The sequence below is a fragment of the Puma concolor genome, chromosome D2 (assembly GCF_028749965.1).
Source record: "Puma concolor isolate L17-30 chromosome D2, mPumCon1.1.hap2, whole genome shotgun sequence".
NCBI classification, from domain to species: Eukaryota; Metazoa; Chordata; class Mammalia; order Carnivora; family Felidae; genus Puma; species Puma concolor.
In genome coordinates, this window is record NC_141677.1 from 32164671 (window position 1) to 32186210 (window position 21540).

Below are 21540 nucleotides of genomic sequence, written 5' to 3' on the forward strand. Positions count from 1 at the left end.
AAAAAAATCTGTCCTAAAATGAGACTGGTTACTTAGAGAGAAGGCTTAGAACAAAATATGAATAAAAAGGACAGCTTGAAGGAACTAAGGTGGACTTTATGAAGCCAATGCAGCCCCTCGGAAATGTTGGCCTGATACTTGCTTACAGTGTTCCCAGCAGCCTTACCAGGTAAATAAAGAATGTCACTTCCTGGCAGGTGCAGGAACCTCAGAAGATTTGGGGGACCTTGAGAAGAGGAATATACTCAAATCTATAGGTATTGCAGGAAAATCTGACAGCAAGTATTTGATTTGGCTTCTGGCCTTGAGATGCTATTAAAAGTTCAATCTAAAATTCCTTAGAAAAAGTTGCACAAAGCGGATTACAGTGAACTTATATGACCGAGGCACGTGGGTGGCTCAGTAGGTTAAGTGTCTGACTCTTGATTTCGGCCCAGGTCATGACCTTACGGTTCATGGGATTGGGGCGCTATCAGCGCTTGGGATTCTTTTACTCTTCCTCTCTCTCTGCCCCTCCCTCGTGCACACACTCTCTCTTTCTCTCTAAACAAACTTTAAAAAAACTTATATGACTAATCAATAGTGCTTATGAACATAATGAGGCCAAATGTGTTAAAACTAGACTTGCTTTACAAACAAATTCGTCTTAAGGCTATTTTTGGTAAAAATCAGGGTGACTGTAGAAAAAAGATGTTTCAGTAACACACCTTTGTGTTAGATATTAGATTTCAATACTACTCGTTATAAACTACACTAGATCCTGATTTCTTCTAGTGTCCTCCAATGCCTGGCTAACATCCTCCTCTCCAAGCTAACATTTTGATTTTTCTCCCACGGGTCTTTCTGACCCAGAATCATTTGAGAACTAAAACTGCCCTTTTTTCCTGAAGCCCTGCAAACTGAACCGGATGTAAAGATCGCTACAATAGCTCATGCATAGGCAATCATTGTGCCCATTGCCCAGTGGGCCACGCAAAGATCATCAGAGCCGTCCGAACCACAAGCCAGGATCAGAAGGAGATGGCATCAGGGTAGACTGCTCTCCCAAGATTCAGGACCAGGCCTGTGTTTCTATGCTTCTTTCCTTTTACACTGTAGTATTAGAAGACAGTAAACCCACTTGTTGGCTTTCATCTCTGCCTTTATTACATCCTGGTTACTTGCTAATGTAACTAACATAATGTCAAATACGTCCCTGGTACCTCATTCCAAAGGGAACTTGGCTAAAATGTTCATGACCTCTTGGACAGGTTCTAATATTCTTTTTCTTTCTGGTGTTTATACATTATGAGGGGCCTCCATTAGGAAAAACCTCTCCAGAAGTACCATCTGACTCAAATGTAACCTGCATTATATATAACACTTAATGGATAGACCCTTGCATTTCTATAAACTTAGGTGGCAATTTATCAATTGCCAATGAAAGCTCCCAGCTACATACAACAGGAGGAACTTAGTTTACCTTGTCCAACATGCCAAAACATCCAGCGTGCTCACAAACCACATTTTAGTGGAGGGAATGGCTCAAGACAAAATTAAAAAAAAAAAAAGGGTTATCTACCAGTGACTCTAATTTAGGAGTGACTTGGTGGATTTAGCCACCTCCCAAATCTAACTTTGCCATATAATCCAGAAGATTCTGAGGTAACTATGAATCAGTGGTCTTCTTTACTAACTGCAGAAACCCAGAATGTACAACCCCCCCCCAATCTGTGGAAAATTGCCAAAGATTCCTGTAACTTATATAAACGTTCAACTACTGTCTCAGTGCCCAAACTTACGGACAACTAGGCTTAAGACAGTTTTCTTTTCAGATTTTATTTTTAAGTAATCTCTATGCCCAATATGGAGCTTGAACTCATAAGCCCGAGATCAAGAGTCACATTCCTATTGGAGTGCCTGGGTGTTAAGCGTCCGACTTTGGCTCAGGTCATTATCTCATGGTTTGTAAGTTCGAGCCCCGCATCATTTTTTTTGAATGTTTACTTATCTTTGAGAGAGAGAGAGAGCATGAGCAGGGGAGGGGCAGAGAGAGAGGGAGACAGAATCTGAAGCAGGCAGGCTCCAGGCTCCGAGCTGTCAGCACAGAGCCCGACGCGGGGCTCGAACCCACGAGCCGCGAGATCATGACCTGAGCTGAAGTCGGATGCTCAACGCTCAACTGACTGAGCCACCTAGGCGCCCCCTCTCTCTTACTTTTAGAGTTTCTAAAGGTTTGTTCATTTTGCCTCAACAGGACTCCACTGTAGAAACTACTTTAGGTGACACTCGAGGCCCTCAGATCTGAAGCCACCCTCGGCTCCCTTTACCCTCCCGTGTCACAGCCTGGCTGTCCCCGTCACAAGTGCCCGCTTGCATGCTGCCATGTCTTTGCTCACACAGACACCTCACCTAGGATGGCCTTCCCCTGATGCGTGACCCACACCCACTCCCCTAAACCTGCTCCATCCTTTAAGGTTCAGCCACAATGCCACATCTTCCGTGCAATCCCCTTAGCACGGGCGCTAAGCAACGCCCAGGGCATAAACACCCGAAGACAGGAGAGGCAGAAGTCCTCCTCACTTGATTCATTTTTCGTTCTGCAAGTATTTCATACGTTCATGGCCTCCTTCCTGTACAGGGCACTCCACCTCCCACAGGGCCTCCCTGGAGGCTGCTCAGGGCTGGACCAGCTCTCACAGATGGGCAATCTCCTTTCTGCAGACAGAAGAATGAGGGGGGAGGACTAAGTGGGGAGCACTGAGTGTTCTGCACCCACACCTGAGAGGCTGAGGGCATCTGCCCATCCACCCCTCAGATGCATTCTGGGGCGCCGCGGTGTCAGCACCACAGTGACTGGGGACCCAAGACACGGGTTGGCTGTGCTGGAGGTTGCCCACCAGTGAACCCCACTCTTGGCATCCGTCCCCCGTGGGGCTAGAGTGGGGGCAGGTGGGACTTCTGGTCTTTGGAGCTCCCAAAGTTCTAGAAGGGGATTTGGGGAACTCCAATAGAGAGACCTGGGCCACATCTGTTTGGGCTTTGGGGTCCTCTCCCACCAGGGCTAGAAACAGTCCTGAAAAAGCCTCAGGATACCAGCTAACCATCCTTACCCCTAGCAATTCCAGAACTTGCCAATGTAACCCCAGAAGGGCCTTACAACTCCCCCCTCTGCTCCCACAAGACACTATGCCAAGGAGGAAGGGGTCAGGGTACAGAGGACAGGGCCGGAGGAAGCCTGGCTTCCCACTGTTTACCTGTTGGGTCTCATGTGTTGCACACTGGGCACATGTAATACCTATCGTTTCTTGTTTGTGTGTTTTAATCAAATGTATATAGCTATAGCACCCTGCCTTCCCAACTGAGAGGTAGGAAGCTGAGGACAGCAGATCAAAGGCTTCCAGCCCTCGTAGCGAACGGACAGGTGGCCCCGGCCAGGCTGAGGGCTCCCCTGTGAGGGCCCACTCCCTCTTCCACACATCTGACCGGTGCCTGGCTGACCCTCAGGCCAGGAGACAGGTGAGCAACACACACATCCGTCATCCCCACCAGCATCGGCCTCCTGGGCTCAGGGCCGCAAACTCCCCTCCCTGACAGTGTGCCTGGGAGAATACGTGTGTCTATCTGCCTCCCCCTCCGCACTGGCCACTCCTGGGCCACTTGGTTCCTCCAAGTGAGGTACACACAGGAGGTGCTCAATGTGGTGTTTCTTAAAAAGGGGCAGTATCTGACCTGAGAGAAGGCATTCTTCAGATTTAGTGAGTATATTTAAGTGCTTCCTAAATACCCCTGCTCAAGAAAGGAGCTGCAAACTCAGATCCTGTGGGAGTCAGCTAGGAATGTAAATACAGGACGTGAGCTGGGCTGAGTGGAAGCCCCGTCAGGACGCCAGGACATAGGCACTCATGCCCAGCCAACACTCTGGTCAAGCCTGGGTCTCAGTTGACACTCAACTGTTGGCTGGTGACAGGGCGCCATCTGCTGGTGGGAGCAGGAGGAGACAAGCACTCACCCCAGCAAAGTAGGGGTGAGCCTAGGAGACAGGGGAAGTAGGAGAAGGGGGATGTGTCCTTTCCTTCTGTCACTAGCTTTGGTCTGCCCACCTGACCATCTCACAGCTCGTGGCCCAGCTGCTCAGTTCCCTGAGGATGGGTCACACCACACTCATATTCATTCTCTCTCTCCCTCTCTCTCTCTCTCTCTCTCTCTCTCTCACACACACACACACACACACACACACACACATCCAGGCCAGCCCAGACAATGACCTTCCCTGCCCAGCCACCCAGAACCTACCAGGAGAAGGAAGTTCTAGAATATAATTCATAAACCACTGGTTCTCAAAATTCAAGGCAGGGGAGAATCATACAGGATTCGTGTTAAAATGCAGGTCACCCAGCCCACCCTGGGATGTCACCTTTAAAGCTCTAGAGTGGGCTCCATGAATCTGTATGTAAACAGAAGCAGCCCATGGCGGCTGTCCCCATCACCACCGGAGACACCTTAAATGACCAGGCAGATATTAGCCTCTGATAATTTTCCTCCTTTTCAAGGAACAGGGCTGGCCCCACTGTGGTTCCAACTGGTGTAAGCCAGAGGCCAGCATGAGGGGGAGCAGGGGCTCCACATTCTCCCCATCTCCTTCCCCAAGTCCTCAGTGGGAAGGGTCACCTAGAGCTGTGATGAAACCGGCCCCACCTCCCAACACCTGTGTCAGGCCCTCAGCCTTAGCTCCAGCTTCTCGAAAACAAGGAACTCCTAATTCAAAAGCAGCACGGCAGAGGGGCAAGCTGAATGCCTCCGTGCTACTAAACACTTAGAAACCCTGGACTTAGAAAGGTTTGGGGCGCCTGGGTGGCGCAGTCGGTTGAGCGTCCGACTTCAGCCAGGTCACGATCTCGCGGTCCGTGAGTTCGAGCCCCGCGTCGGGCTCTGGGCTGATGGCTCGGAGCCTGGAGCCTGTTTCCGATTCTGTGTCTCCCTCTCTCTCTGCCCCTCCCCCGTTCATGCTCTGTCTCTCTCTGTCCCAAAAAAAATAAATAAAAACGTTGAAAAAAAAGAAAAAAAAATTAAAAAAAAAAAGAAAGGTCTGTGGCTTGGTTTCTGCATCTGTAATGCGGGGATATTAACATCACCCCTCTCACAAAGTCAGCGTGAGGATTAAATGGCGCAACGCCTGCAACGACGAGCCGGCAACCCGGCCTGGTGTGTGACAAGAGCAAGCTGCACGAGTCAGAGAGGAATGTCAAAGACACAGGGGCAGGAGGCTACCGATGCTCTGCTGGCCAGGGCTGGCATTCCCAAGGGGCTCAGGCTGAAAGGCCTAGAAGAGGTCAGGAATGCAGCTCTTGGCCTGCCTGAGGGAAGCTGAAGCCGAGAGCCCCGCGGAAAGCGGGGGTTTTGAAGGACTACCTTCAGAGAAAGACTGGACTAGGGATAAGACCCACTTTTTCATAATTAGAACGCTGCTTTGTCTTTGCCTGGGCACTGAATTAAAAAAAAAAAAAAAAAACAGGGGCACCTGGGTGGCTCAGTCGGTTAAGCACCAGCTCGTGGTCTCGGCTCAGGTCTTGATCTCAGGGTGGTGAGTTCAGGCCCCACGTTGGGCTCTGAGCTGGGCGCGGAGCCTACTTTAAAAAAACCAAAAACAACAACAAACAAATCACCCCCCTGAGATTTGGAAACCACAGGTGGGTGTAGGGTTTGAATATTCAATTCCCTAGAGGCCCCGACACCCCTTGGGCTGAGAAAGATGTGTTTCTAACCCAGCGGCAGGCAGGCATCTGCTGCAAGCAAACACAACCCTTCAGAAGCACATGCCCTCAGTCCAGGGTCATGCAGGCCAGGCTCCATCAGGCAGGAGTATAGGGTCCCAAATTATATCAGATCCACCCAGAACAACCCACTGTGAGCTAGAGTCAACAGGAACAGGAGATGTGGGCCGCTGAGAACTCCCTGTGATAAAGGCAGTACAAAAGATGAAAAAAGACAAGTATAGTCAAATGATTAAAGAAATAAAAAAAGAGATTAGACACATAAAACAGAAATAAGATATTATTCCCTTAAGTCAGATTTTTTTAAAAGAAAAGGTAAAAGATTTATCAGATCTGAGGAGAAAGCAGAGTATATGAAATCAGGTTTTTTAAAGAACCAAACAGAACTTTTGAAAATAAAGTAGGTAGCCTTAAAAATTAAAACTCAATGAGGGGTTCGAGAGCAGACTAAACACAGATGGACAAGCAAATAGTGAACCAGCAGACAGATCTCAAAAGGTAGCAGAGAGAGGAAGAGAAAGGAAATATACTAGTGCAACGGACGGACGCACAGAATGGAAGCCCCAAGAGGAAGTGCAGGCAAAGAGACCCCGAGGGATAGGGGGCAGACACACACCCTGAGCTAATGACTTGGAACTTTTGTGAAATGAACACAGATGGGAATCCGCAGGCAGAAAGTACCAAAGACCACAGAAAGGTGGTCTCAGACACCTGTGTCCGGCACACAGCGGGCCCCGGGCAACGCTGGCTCCTTCCTCTGCAGCTTGTGCTGGGCACTCCTTTCCGCCAGCTCTGTCAGGCCTCTGTCCCAGCCGGCCATGCCCTCCCTTCCCACACTCTGCCGGGCCTTTCCAAGCCCCGTTCCTTGGCAATGAGGATCAGTTTTTAAAAGTCATCCCCAAAGGCCTGGGATTCTCTCCCCCGGAGAGAAGTGGGGTGCAGGGCATCGAGGCCTGCCAGTCTACTGGCCAGAGGGAACAGTGAGGTCAGACAGAGGCCCCCAGGGGTTCAAGGACCCAGGAAGCCCAGATGTGCATGAAGCCTTTACCAAGAGAAAGAACTAACCTGAGGACACAAGGAGTGGATGGAGAGGAAAGCCTGAGTTCCTGACTCTGCACAAGCTCAATAGAAAATGCTGAGGAGAGGTGAGGGGCTGGAGAAAAGTGGCTTCAACTCAAGCTGAGGGGCAGACCAGGGGCCAGAGGGAAAGGAACCCACTTCTCGGAGGATGAAGAGGCCTGCAGTGGGGAGACAAGGGCTGGGAACCCCAGCTCAGGTTGCAGGAGGAGCGAGCCTGGCTCCGGAGGGCAGCCACAGGCGCCTGGCCGAGCGTGTGCGGAGCTTTCCAGGGTGACCTACCCGGGTAAGGTGAGAACCTGTAACTGAGCTCTCCCAGCCGGGTCTCTACTGGGACCTTCCACTCTGCAGAGATACACCTGCGGCTTCTGAGCAGCCATTCTAGGGCTGCACCCCAGACCTGCGCATGGGGAGGTAGGGAGCGGAACCCAGCAGAAGGGAGAAGCCAGAGAAGCCCATTCCACACCCAAGGGCTTACACAAGGAGCTACCTCCATAACTCTCATCTGTTTTTGGGAAGGGGGTGGTCCTCTCCCTAAAATCTATCTTCGCTACTTAAAAGAGTAATATGTGTATCACAGAACGTTCTGAAAATGCACAATAGTATTTTCTAACATCCATTTTGTGTCTCGTTTTATTTCCTTTCAATTTTTTCCAGTATACACACATTTAACATAACTGGTATCTGTCTGTACCGTTTGGGATCCTTGCTTTTTTCCAAGTCATCTTATACGGAAATATTTGCCAGTCTTCATTCAAGCATGTAATGAAATTTCATGCACCACTTTTAACAGCTACATAAATTGCATTGTACAGCTGTAACAAAATTTATTAAAGTGATTATCCGCTGCTGGTTTTTTAGGCTGTTTCAGGTTGTTTGCTGTTTTACATGAGAAGCACACTGGGTTCCTTCACGCATCTTTCAAGACCCACTTCCATTCCCACCTCTTCCAGAAAGCCTTCCTGGATGCCTTCAACACCTGGCAACATCTCCCACCTGTGAACTCCAACCACCTGCGGTGTGTGTCTGACCAGGGCCAGCATGGAGCCCTTGTGTCACTCACTGCTCTCTGTCCCACAGTGGTGGGCTGGGACTCCACGACTCTACTGCACAGAACCCTCGGGAGCCCCCCAGCACCCTGCACACAGCGGATGATCAGTACATACGGACAGCTTAGACCCCAGACCCCTCAGACCGCAGGAGCCCAATGAGCTCCACTGGCCAAAGGGCCCGGGTTGCAGGTGCCCACAGTGGCCTGGTCTGACATTTTGCTTCTTCACTGGGCACCAAAAAGGTAATAAACCAGCCTCCCTCAGTCTGCCCTAACTTTAAAGACACAGTCATCTCCCCGTGAAAGTCTGGAGCTCCAGTCAAGACAGCCAAGGCTGAAAGGTTCGACTCCCCTCCCAAGATGACTAAAGCTTTACAGCGTGCACAACGCCGGGGACCAGCAACTGCCCAGGTCCCCACCCCAACACAGCGTGGCAGGGAAAGTTCCCGGGCTCTGGGGTCAGACACTCAGGGTTTCAATCCCAGTACCATAGCAGCCAGGCAGGGCAGCAGACGCCTGCCTCGGGGTTTTCAACGGACACGGCGCCAGGCAGTGCAAAGGGGCTGGTCACAGCACACCCCACTCTAGACGCCCTGTGCACCGCACCCCTGCAGGGCGGCCACTCTTCACAGAAATCCGCACCTGGCCTGCACAGAGAACTGCATTTGCAGTCTCTGGTCCACAGACATTTAAGTCGAGACTCCATGTGGCCTTCCAGGCTCCCCAGCTGCAGGGCACCGTCCCCCCGGCTCTTCCATGCCACGGGGGCAACTCTGTGGTGCTGCCATGCATGAGATCCCAGCGCTGCCTGGGACATCAGCCTCCCAAAGTCCTTTCGCTAACAACACCGACTCCAGGAAGTCAGAATTTTGTCCTCCCGCCTCTGCCGCCCCTCCATCCTTGCTCCCATGACACATCTGGAAGAGGCTGAGCTGCACGCGTGTCCCTCTCCCCGGCAGCATTTTAAGGCAGGGGTAGGTTATTCACTGCAGAGACTTGCTGATTTGCACCGAACTCCCCATCTGAAGACAGCGTGAAGACACCCAGCTTGGTGGCCGGCTGACGGCTGCAGGAGGCGTGTTTGTGGCCGAGAGGGACTTAGGCCCTGCCCCTAGCCCTCAGAGACTCACTGAACCACCTGAAGGCAACACCTTACAGACCCCCCATTCCCCTGAACTCCCTTGACGAGGTGGGCACAGTTAACACCCCCGTTACATCCATGAAGAAAACCAGCTTAAATCAGAGGTTAAGCAGCCTGCTGGGGTATTGGGCTATTTGGTGGTAGACTGGGGATTCCAATCCAGGCCATATGAGAGGTGGCGAGTCTTGAACACCAGGCTAAGTACAACCGCCTTAGCGGCCAGCACAGCAATCCAGGCTGCTTTTCCTGAGGGCCTATGGCCGTCAGCTCACCAGCTGAAGGCTCCCCCAGAACCTTGCCTCCAAAACCGACGACAACTCGCAAGACCGTCTGCCACAGAGGATGCTTCTCTCCCTTCAGCTCAGTTTAGCAAACGCTATGTACGCACAAGGCGTCTGGCATGGCTCTGGCTCTGGCGGCACAGGGACAAAAGTCCCTGCCCTCTAGGGACACTGCATGACTGCTACAGAGGAAGAAGGGAGCCAGGGGTGGATGGTGTAGGGCTGAAGGCTTCCTGAAAGAGGCAGTGACCTAGCTCACCTTGAAGGCCGAGTGACCCTCCACTTTCCGGGCTACCACGCCCTGTCCGGGAGCCTCAGACACACCGGACCAAAGGCTGCGCACAGAAATACTCTATCTTCCCAGTCCCTGGGCTGTTGGTCGGCCAATAACCTCCATGGAAACGCTCCTTGGAGAGACACAGACACGCATGGGCACAGATATCCCGACCTACCTGTGAATTCGTCTCTGGGTGCCAAAGACCCAACTCAAATCCCACTCTGTGTATGCAGTCATCCCCAAGGCAGGAGTGTGCTCCCCTCCTCTGGGTTCTCACATGTCAGTGGCTCTAAGGGGGCACACACATGCCAGCGGGAGACACACACGCATACACACACATGCACATGCACACAATCCTTGTACACGCGAACAGGCAATAAATATCTGAATTCAATCACATAGGATGGTTTGCTTAGATGCTTGAAGTCTTGGCATAACTGTCTGGCCTAAAATGCCACGACCAAGTCAAAGCAAAAAATACGTAAGACACAACTGAGGTGAAACGGTGGCGTGAAAAGGGGCCTGCAGGCTGAGGGACCTGGGAAAAGCCCACTTTGCCTTCGACCCTCACGTCCTCATCTGAAGACCAAGGCTGGTCATGCTTGGCGAGTGCCCGCTCTATCACAAGGCCACTGTGCAGAGTCAATACGGCACCACTCGTGAGGCACCTGCACAGGGCCTGGTACACGGGGCTACTCGGCAGTGCCAGCTACTGTCACCTGGGTCAAGGGCACATAACACACTCAGAGTCAGCGGCAGTGCAAGGGCAGGCAGATCGGCTCCCAGCAAGCGGGAGCCCTCACGTAGTGTTTTTCAAACCTCTTTGTCCGCGGCCATGATAAGTCTCGCACTGCGGCCTGGTATACACAAACTGAACAATGACCGCAGTGAGATTCCCCGGCACGCTTCTCCTCGTGACGAGGGCGCACACGGACACGGTCTCTTTGCTCTTGTCTTTCGATTTCACACCTAAATTGATTTCGCACACCGCCTACAGGGTGCCCTCACTCACCCAGGGTATCAGAGCCGCTCTCCACGGTCTCGTTGACCTTCCTTGCAACTCTGGCCACGGCCTCACCCATCTTCTTCAGCATGCAGGCGAGGGGGTCCTGCTGCCGGCCACCAGGCCGGTCTGCTGCTCACAAGGGGGCCTGTGCCTGGGGAAGACACAGGGCCATGAAGCGCCTGCCCCCCCCCACCCCCCAGCCAGGGACCCATCCCTGAATCCACCTTCCCGTAGGACCCAGGCTGCAGGAAGCCTGCAGGGAAGGGCCCAGGCCACTCACTTCCTCCCAAGGGGCCCAGAGACCAGGCCACATGCAGCTCGGCCTTCGGAACAGCCGATGTGCCCATCAGAGGGTGGATCCCCACGTGTGACCTCACCGGACACAGGGCAAGTGCCTGAAACAGTGGCCAGGCGGGTGTGAGGGCGCAGGTATGTGCTGCCTGTGACTCACTTAACAGGCGGAGCAGAGGGGAGGAGGCGGAGCACAGCTCTGGGCTGGTGCCTTGTCCACAACCACCAGGACAGGTCCCCTAGCTCCCAGTTCACCTCACCCGGTACCTCTGCGGGGTCCCTCTTGCTTGCTGGGGAGTGGGGACACAGAGGCAACTGCAGCCGGTCTGACCAGTCAGAGCTCAGTCTGGTTGGTCTGTGGCCTCTAAGAGTTCCCTTCCCACCTGTCAACATGGAGGGAAGGCTACGGTTTTATACGGCTTTAGCCAGCAGACCTGATGATCAGCCTGGTGCAGAGCTTATCCGCCAGAGCCAGAAGGAAAAAGAGGGGGTGGGGTGAGGAAACAAGAGAAGGGAAATTGGATCACTGGGGGAGAAAAGGCTTAAAGAAGGTTGTGGAACACAGTCAAAATTCTTAGGTGGCAAAGACATGAAGGAGCAAACTAGACAGGTCTCCAACTCCCTGTTTATTACAGAGAAGGAAACTGAGGCATAGACAGGGACCAGATGACCTGGCCAAGGTCAAACAGAGTAAATGGCAACAATCTGGCCAGCTCAGCTCCACATCCAGTGCTCACCTCTTTACAAAAGTTGCCCCCAACACCGGCAGCAGCACCCCAGGGACAGAATGAACTTGGGGCCAAGGTCAGTGCCCATTCCCAGCTTCAAAGACAGCTAGGTTGCTCCATGAACTCGCCCTGAGGGTCAGAGGCAGAAGCATGTGAGGACAGAGAGAAGGGGGTGAGGGTAGTGCTCGGAGCTGCTAATAGAGACCATGAAAAAGGCCCTATGTGCTCAGCTACACAGGAAGGGCAGGCAAGGCTGAGCTGGGGCTGGCCAAGCCCCCCCTTCCACTGAGTGACAGGGGTGAATTCCATGTATGGGTGCATCTCACCAAGGAGGCTGACACTGAAGGTTTGAGACACCCAGTGCAGCGGAAAAAGACCGTTTTTTGAAGACAGGTCTAGTGCCCAACTCTGCCATTTATTAGTTCAGAAGCCCTGGGAAAGATTCCTAACTACTCTCAGCTGTAGTTTCTTCATCTGAGAAGGAGATCTTAGTAACACCCACCTCACTGGATTCATATGAGGACTGAACAGAAATACATACATCTTTCCTGGGCCCAGGGCCCAGGACATGTAGATCTGAACAACTTATAAAGAGAATAAAACAGTACACATGCAGACATGACACTGGCCTCTAATCCCAGTTTCATACCCATGTGACTTTGAACAAACAACTCAGTGGAACTCATCTTTGAGGAATGACTAGAATCTCCCCCCCTCCACCTCCAGGAAGTCCTCCCTGATTGCCTCGGCCCTCAGTGCTTTCTCCTCCCTCTGAGTTTCAGCAGCACTTAAGGTCTTAGCACAAGCCACTTGGGTTGTTTATGAGCATTTTACAGTATACATATTTGTCTCCCCAGTCAGCCTGTGTGCAGCTTGAGACAGGGAGCAGATCTACACTGTGCTTTCCCCCTGCATTTTATACCACATGCTGAATACAGATGCCTAGTTAGTATACTTCGGTGGTGATGATGATGATCAACAGCCACCATTTGGGTTTCAGATCTACATACAAGCCAGTGGATTCTTATAATAAATCTAAGGCACTGTCTAAATGAGAAGGGTCCTATAGTCAAATGCCTACAAGTGCTAGGTAGGCAACTTGCATAAGGTGGGCCAGGGTGGGACAGTGGGGAATAGTGGTGACTATGGCAGACTAAACCCAACACCTCCACCATGCTGCCCTTAGGACCATCCCTTAAGCCTGAGTCATAGCAATGTCGTCGGGGTCTCGGCGACTTACTCTAACCCCTATGAATGGGAAAACTGAGGGTCCCAGAAGGGAGGTAAATGAGCTAAATGCAAACAGAAACCTAGGCCTCCTAATCCCAGCCTAGGAGTCTCCCTACTGTTCCATGTTCCTTCCTTGCCCTATCTCCAGTATTTGTCATCAATAATCACAAACATGTATTGAGCATCCACTAAGGTATCGGGCATATGAATGAAGAGGACAGAAATACAGGACATAGCTCTGACTTGTGATTTTCATGGAGAGCTTTCTAGGAAACATACCAAGGCAATCCTGGCCACACGGCACAAGGGCAAGAGAAGGTAGATCTCTAAGCCGCCCAGGGTCTGTGCTAGCCCTGAGTGGGATTCCCTAGGCTGATTTACTTTCAACCAGGCCCTATACTTACAATTCTACTAGCTGTCACCAGGTAAGGTGGGGACAGGGCGGGGGTGCCATAGGCCATTGAGCCCACTGATGAAAACCAGTCAAATTAAAAACCTCACCCCTGGTGGCAAGCTAAGACACTCTATGGTGTGGGTCGGGGAATGGGCATCAAAGCAGGAACAGGAGTGACCTGCAAAGTCTGGGAGGCAGAACAGGTAACTAGGAGGAAGGGCCCCGTACAATCCAGAGGATGCTCTGGGTAGCACAGATGTACCCTAGACCTCCAAGAAGTTCCTGCTGCCTAAAATCGCCACCCTCACTAACTGGCCAGGAAACCCCCTTCCCCTCACCTCCCCTCCCCTCTCAAGGGAGAATTCCTTCATAAAGTCCAGCTGATTGTCCCTCTCCCAGGTCAGACGACAAAGGCTTGTCCCTCTGGCACAGAAAGGACTGTGAAATAGGAGCCTGGCAGGGCCAGGTATGGCATAAGGCCCAAGATGGGAGCAACGGGCCCAGACTGAGGGAAGACCAGATGGGATGATGGGAGCCAGTACTGGGTCCCTAAAAGGGCACTGCAAGGTTGTCCAACTTCACTGACTGCTCCCTTTAGATCCAACCCAATACTAGTCCTCTTTGACCAAAAAAAAAAAAAAAAAAAAAAAAAAAAAAAAGGAAGATATATTTAGCATATAACAACCCCAAAAAGGAGGTAGAGATAAAAATAAAGTTGCTCCTGTTTTCTGTTTTTGAGAAAAATAGGAAACTTTCTGGGTCACATAAGTGGCACAGAGAGCTATGGACCTACTTCTAACTGAATGCAAAGGGCCCTAGGCATGGCTGCCCCCAGGGTATCAGGGCCCCTGTCTATATAAACAACATGAGTCAGCCAAAATCTGCATGTCAGCACCATTCTGGCCACCAAATCTCTTGCAATCCTACAAAAGAAATGTTATGTTGGCCAGTGGAAGCAATCAGCATGCGAGGGAGACCTCCCGGAACCAGAACCCACCTACAGGACCCCAGGATAGCCCCACAGGGTCAAGTCTGGGCTCCTTGAGGCATCTGGCCAACTCCACAGGCAGAGGTGACGGTAGAAGGAAGTCAGAGTGTCCCCAAGGGACTGCCTCTGCTAAGGGAAGCCTTAGCTAATTTCAAGGCAAGGTGCTCCAAATCGTGGAGACCCTGGAGCACAGGGTCCAAAGCCATACTTGCTGCTGCTACCCCAGCAACATATTCCTCTCCATACACCCCCCACCTCCCCTTTCCTCAGAGTGCACATCATAGTCTCAGGAAATGTTTAAATCCAGCAAATATCTTCTGGGCACCTCCTAAAAGGCCCACACACGGGGAGTCAAGTTACAGACACAGGGCATGCGCCAGAATGAGCCTCCCCTGACTAGGAGAAACTTAGTGACAAAAGGAAGAACGAGCCAGATGCCGGCAGGGCCATGATGCCAGGCCCAAGGAGCATGTGTGCCCTCTGCATGAAGGGGAGAGAGACATGGTCTGAGCAAAGGGACCCAAAGAGATGAGAGAAAGAGGGGAACAGGTAGCCAATTTGTCTGTCCCCAGACTGCTGGGGGAGGGAGCTGTAGGACCTCCTAGAACTCTGTCCTCCGTTTTTCTGCAGTGAGCTAGGGAAAGTTTTTTGAGGACAGCCTAAGACCAGAGTTTGGAAAGTTATCAGTGTTTGTGAGCAGCCGCATTTGTAAAACGGAAATTCCACCTCCCTTGCTGGGTTTTGAAAAGAAAATGAGATATAATTTTCTAGAAAGGTCTTTGCAAACCTTAAGCACTTCCCACACTGATGCATGACGAGTCGGTGATTGAACAAGCACAGACGGTAAGTTAGGATATAATAAACTGAATGCCAGAAAAGTTGTCTTCCTTTGTGGGAGCTGGCAACAGGCCCTCCTGGATCTATAACCTAGCTTCACCTGGAGACAAGGCTGGAGGAGGGAGGATTTTTGCTTAAACCCTGACTGCAGCCTGCTGCTGGGGCTCCTGTCATCACCAGTGAGAATACTACCTTATCTGGAGCCCTGAGATCCCTGCAAAGGAGCTGCTGCGACACCCCTTCCGCACCAGCTGCTCCTATATTTAGTTACTGGCGTGGTCACTTGGGAACTTTAGAGCCTGGCAGCCGCTCCAAAGGGCAACTCGAGCCTCTTGAGCCATGTGTGCAAGCTTCCCCACCGCTGGCTCCTGCGGGTCCTTCCGGCCACGCCAAGCGGGGGAGCAGGTGGGAAGGTGGGAGGCTGAGGGCTGGATGGTATCCAAATAGCCCCAAAAGCCCTCGAGACCTGGACAGGGTTGACCCACTTTTCTACCCAAGGGAAAGCAGTCCGCTGGGGCATGAGCGGGACGGGCCGGCGCCTGGTTTTGAGCCTTGGGGTTCGAAGCGCCGTGCGCGCTCTGCTCCGGGCACCCAGGTACCCTGGGACGGCGTCTCCAAGGAGTGTGCGCCGGGGCCAGGCCAGGGTCCCCGCGCCTGGCACAAGGGGCCCGCCTCACTCCTCTACCCCACCCCCCGGCGCCCGCAGCCAATGGCTCCTCGTCGCCGGCCCCCGGCTCGCGCGGCAGGCGGGGACTGGGAGAATAAAGCAGGCAGTGGGGGAACGCTGATGCTAGCCGAGGGCCGAGGACTCCCGCGCTGCCCGGAGGCCAGGAGGCATGCTCCGAGGCAGGCGTCTGCAGGCCCTCAGAACGGAAGCAAGCCCAGAAAACGCTGCTTCAGGAACGAAATACACAACAGCTTCCACCGGCAAGGGCGCCTCCCGCGGGGACCAAGGCCCGGCACCGCTTCCCCCGGCTCCCTATTCCCTGCCACCGCTGCGCCCACTCCCGCGAGCCAACCGGGGTCCAGCAGCAGCTTGCAAACAGGAGCCGGCACGTCGCCGGGCCCCTTGGCACTGCAGAAGCCGCAGCTGATGCACCGCTGCTCTTTCCACCCGGTGACCTGGGGGAGGGGTGAGGACGCTGCAGAAACGGGGGCACTTCTCTCCCTCTCGCCCCCAGCCCTCCAGCGCTCAGCCTCAGACTACATTTACTTTGCGGGGCACGAAGCGTGGGGACCCGTTCTGGGCCGCTCTCTGCTCCACTTACAGCGACAATGCCTCCTAGCGCCCTGCGCAGCGCAGTCACGCTCCCTCGGCCGCCGGCGGCGCCCCATGCAACAGCGGCGCGCTGGAGCGGGCGGGGCGCGGAGCGCGGGACCGCGGGCTCTGCGCGCACGACCGCTCGGCCAATCGCCGCGCGGGCATAGATGCCGGGGCGGGAGCAGGCCGCGGGCCCGGGCCGCGCGCAGCCAATCAGTGAGCCGGTCCTCACGCTGCGCCCAGGAGCGGCGCGCGCGGAAAAGCGGCCCGCGCGCTCTCGTCCGCAGGGTGGATCCGCTTTGTGTGCGGCTTCTGGAGGGAAAACAACGAACGTGGGTGTAGACGGTTCGAACGTGTCGCACAGACCCCGAAATCAATAAATAAGACTCCAGATTCTTCTCGACAGAATAGAGTTGAATTAGCCAGATCAGGGGCACTTTGAGAAACGTGAAGATGGGGGGATAGAAAACTTTTCACTTGATGACTTCAGCTGCCCATTCGGGTTGTTAGAGACAATTGTGGCTGCACTAAGTTATCTCACCTTTCTAAATTCCAGCATTCTCCTCTATACAGTAGGAATTAAAATACATAAATACTTTACAGGGGTCACTGTGAGGATTAATACATGAAATGTTCCGGGCAGCGCTGAGCATGACAGCTCAGGGAAAGGTGGCTGCTTCACAGGTCTTTATTTATGGAGGACTCACCATATACCCTTTACAAGGCACTATGGAGACGACCAAAGAAGCGAGGCTCCTGACTCAACCCATGGCAATGATCAACATGTCAAATGCTCTAAAAGCGTGTATTAAATATATAGGAGTTCTGAAGAAAGAACATTTAACTCGGCCTCCGGGGACTGGGGCAGTCAGATAAGGAACACACATTCCCCTGGGTCTTGATGGATGTTACGCGTTGAATTGTCTTCCCAAAAAGAGGTATCTTGAAGTCTTAACCCCCAGTACCTCAGAAAGTGACCTTATTTGGATCATTGCAGATACTAGGTAAGATAAAATCATACTGGAGTAGGGTGTGAGTGGTGTTCTGATAGGAAGAGACAGAGACACACAGGGGGAAGGGCATGTGAATACAGAGGCAGAGATGGGAGTGATGTGCCTAGAAGCCAAGGAACCCCAAGGACTGTGTGGGCAAGGACCCGAAGGTAGGAAGAAGCAAGAAAGGAAGTAACTCTGCAGACATCTTGATTTTGGACTTCAAGCCTCCAGAACTATGAGAAAGCATATTTAAGTCACACAGTTTGTGGCAACTTGGAAACGAATACAATGGATGAGTAGGAATAAAGGGAAGGGGAGGAGAAATGCCTCCAAGGAAAGTCTTTCAACCTGAATGCCTTGTGTATGCAGGATCCTGTGTCTCAGGGTATGTCAAGAGCAAACAGACACAGACCCGCCTTCAAGGGGTTACCACTCAGGTGGATGCCTGAGTGGCCATGTTTTCTGACTCCTTCTCAGGAAGACTGTCTATGGAAGTCTTTCCCCAAACCTGTCATCACTCTATCCCTGCCACATACATACCAGGTACAAGATACAAATAATAATTGGATCAAGTCCTGTTCTGCCCAAGCCAAGATCCTCACTACTCTGGACAAAGCAGACCCTGCCACTTGTTTCACTTAAAACCACCCTTACAGGGCACCTGGCTGGCTCAGTCGGTAGACTATGCATCTCTTAATCTTGGGGTCAGGAATTCTAGTCCTATGTTGGGTATCATCATAAAGCTTACTTTAAAAAAAAAGCCACCAGCCTTACATCTCTGGCCGATTTCCACACGTGGATGTCTACTCTTCCCTGTCAGGCCATACACAGATCTGAGATTGCCAGTGCGGTGCTTCTGTGCACATAGTAAGGTCTCAGTAAATGCCATTGGCTGATGGTCCCAGCCTAAGGCATCCCATATTCGTGCCTTATCATACTCAGTCCCATCTCCCAGGAGTTTCATCCTGGACCCTCCAACTCTACATGGGCAAGACTCCTGCCCAGCTCAAACACCACGTCTTCTGCACTTACTGCGCCATGCCCATTACTCTGCCATCTTTGCACCAGTCTTTTCTCCCAAGACTCTGCCTGATTTCAAATCAACCAGAGCTTGGCACACGGTAAGTGCTTGTATCAGTCAGCACTTTGTTTTCCTGTCTAATAAAGCACCGCAACAGGCAGAAGTGTCTTAAAGCAATAAATATTTATTTAGTTCATGATTTTACGGGTCAGCATTTTAGGTTGGGCTCAGCTGGGCAGTTCTTCTGGTCTCAGCTGGATTCCCTGATGCATCCGGGGAGAGTAGCTAGGCATCCAGAGGCCTCTGCTTCTGGGGAGATGGTTCACTCTCAACTGAGGTAACTGGGCCACAGGTCTCTCATCCACCAGCAGGCTAGCCCAGGCTGGTTAACACACAGCCACGTGGTTCCCAGAGCAAGAGTGGAATCATGCAAGGAAGGTCTCTGGAGGTCTAGGCTCAAAACTGGCATAAACAACACTTCCATAGTCGTATTGACTAAACCGAGTCACAAGTCCAACCCAGGTTCAAGGCCAGGGAAATAGACTCCATCTTCTGATGGCCGGAGCAGCAGTGTCACATTGCAAGGAACATCACAGGGGCAGGTAGAGAATCAAGGCTAGTTTTGCATTCTACTGCAGTGCTCAATAAATATTCCCATGATACCCAGCACACAGTGGGTGCTCGGTCAATATTGATCGGCAGTGCTAAGATTTTCAATCGTGATGTTTACTGATCTCATTCAACACAGTGAATTGGTAAAATGTTATCTCTCACTCACAAGATATCCATTGCCACCTTCAGTTTCAGCATAACAAATGAGAGGGTCAGGGCTGGGCAAGGGAAAGCCCCACTGAAGCTTCTCAGTTAAGAAGTTCAGCTGGCCCCAAACAGGCTCCTGCTCCCAAACAGAGCATCTTTGGAGGTCTGGGCCCCATAGAGACCTGGTCCAAGTGTGGTCACCCAGATGGAAGCCATACACCTTCACCTGTAAACAGAGAGAGGCTTGGGTATTTGCCAGAGCTCAAAAACGGCCCAGTGGCTTTCCTGAAAGCCTCCCAGCTGCCTGCCAGATAGGAAACCTCTTGTGCAATGGCAAATCGTTATCTGGCTATTTCCTGAGGGGGTGCCCCTTGCTCAGCAGGATAAATTCTCAGCGTACCTGTGGACACTATCCTGTGGCCAAAGCCAGCAGCTCAACTCCAATGACTAAGAGCCCTAATGGGGGACCACTTCCCATCAAGAAATTACTACAATCAATGTCAAGTAGGATGAATCCTAATCCAATACGACTAGTGTCCTTATAAAAAGGGGAAATTTGGACACAAACAAATATGCATAAAGGGAAGACAATGTGAAGAGACACAGGGAGAAGAGGGACATCTACAGGCCAAGGATTGAGGCCTGGAACAGATCTCCTCTCAGCCCTCAGCAGGAACCAGCCCCGCCAACATGTTGATTTCACACTTCCCGGCCTCCAGAGCTGTGAGACAACTGTGGTACTTTGTTACAGCAGCCCTAGAAAACCAATACAAGACCTTTAATGTCTCCTTCTCCAGCCGGTTCTCCCCATCTTTGTCCTTATTGTACACCCCTTGAGGGAAAAGTACATTTAGGTAGGAACAAAACCTGAAGTCCCATTGACCTGTGTGAGCCAGAGCCTGCGTATCATCCTGTGCCTTCCTGAGTCCTCCACGGTGGGCCATGCCCCTGCCTGGAGCTGAGTTAGCAACAGGCAGGAACTCAAGGTCCCAACACATCACTATCATCCTAAGTGGAAGAGCAGTTCACCCAGACCCTCTTCCAGAAGTTTCAGCCTGGTCGGAGGTACCCACCGTAGGGACCCCTCCAGGACTGCAGGGTTTGCAAAGAGGAGCAGGAAGCAGTCACTTCCCTCAGGACACAAGCACTCTGCCATGACAAGTACGATTTGTACAAAATGTGACTTTATTTTTTTTGATGTTTATTTATTTTTTATTTTTTTGTTTTTGAAGGAGAGAGAGACAGAGTGTGAGGGGGGAGGGGCAGAGAGAGAGGGAGACGCAGAATCCGAAGCAGGCTCCAGGCTCTGAGCACAGAGCCTGACACGGGGGCACGAATTCACAAGCAGTGAGATCATGCTCTCAGCCAAAGTCAGATGCTTAACTGACTGAGCCACTCAGGTGCCCCCCAAAAGTGACTTTAATAAAGTGTTTCTCAAGCTTCAGCTGTGGCTGATATTTGCTTTACCTGAACCCACCCGCCTGGTAGTGAACTTGAGCCAGCTGTACAGACTCAGTTCATTGTGCACATTCCTTTCCAGCTCTGCACTCAGTGGTGCCACCTTCGTTATTGGAAATTGTATGATGGGAGGGTTTATACCATGGGAATCAGCACATGCTCTAAATTGGGACTTTTTTTCTTGGAGAGGTGGTTTACCAGCACACGATACTACTATTTACTTTTTTCCCCTTTAAATTGACTCATGTTTTAATGTTTATTTTATTTTATTTTATTTTATTTTTATTTCTATTTTTGAGACAGAGAGAGACAGAGCATGAACGGGGGAGGGGCAGAGAGAGAGGGAGACACAGAATCGGAAACAGGCTCCAGGCTCCGAGCCATCAGCCCAGAGCCTGACGCGGGGCTCGAACTCACGGACCGCGAGATTGTGACCTGGCTGAAGTCGGACGCTTAACCGACTGCGCCACCCAGGCGCCCCTTAATGTTTATTTTAAAAGAAAACTTTGTATCCTTACTACACATGGAAAGTAGTATCATTTGTCATAGATAGAAAGTAACCAGAAAAGTAAATATGGTTAAGTCAGTTATATCCCAATAACACTGGAAAAACATGTTACATATAATGAAATGACTGAAATGACATAGCATTATTGTTGCCTGCTGACGGCCTGCTCCAGAGGCTGTTCTCCAGCAAGTGCTAGGGAGAGAGTAAAGACACGGCAGTGCCTTGGTTAATTCACAATGATTGGACGAAATTTAAAAGGGGATTCCCTCTCTCCAAGCAGTGCTCCTGGACCTCCAAGAATACAGCTCCCACCTTGGGAAAGACTGTCCTATTACAATGGAGAACTGGGGGTTCAGCGACATCAAGTAAAGTGTTTCAGGGGAAGGCTGCTCCCAATCTGCCCACCAACCACAGGAAAATATTCCCCTTGAAGAAGTCTTAAAGGATGAGCTGAATTCCAGTAGGCACAGAAGGCCAAGAAGGG

General features: G+C 51.8%; 1 protein-coding gene across 4 annotated transcripts in view; it reads right to left on the reverse strand.

Annotated features, from left to right (window-relative positions):
• The window catches only part of LRRC20 (leucine rich repeat containing 20), an 86330-nt gene extending 69915 nt beyond the window's left edge, over positions 1–16415 (reverse strand). For 2 of the 4 annotated variants that reach the window (XM_025918380.2, XM_086679895.1), the window contains exons 1-2: positions 16323–16415; positions 10593–10737 (exon numbers count right to left, since the gene is read on the reverse strand). In XM_025918380.2, the coding sequence (XP_025774165.1) occupies positions 10593–10674 (82 nt within the window). In that variant the 5' untranslated portion in view covers positions 10675–10737; positions 16323–16415. Of the gene's footprint in view, positions 1–10592; positions 10738–10866; positions 10883–16322 lie in introns of those variants that run through there. The other 2 variants (XM_086679896.1, XM_086679897.1) reach the window with 2 other exon arrangements.
• Between the last annotated feature and the right edge of the window lie 5125 nt (positions 16416–21540).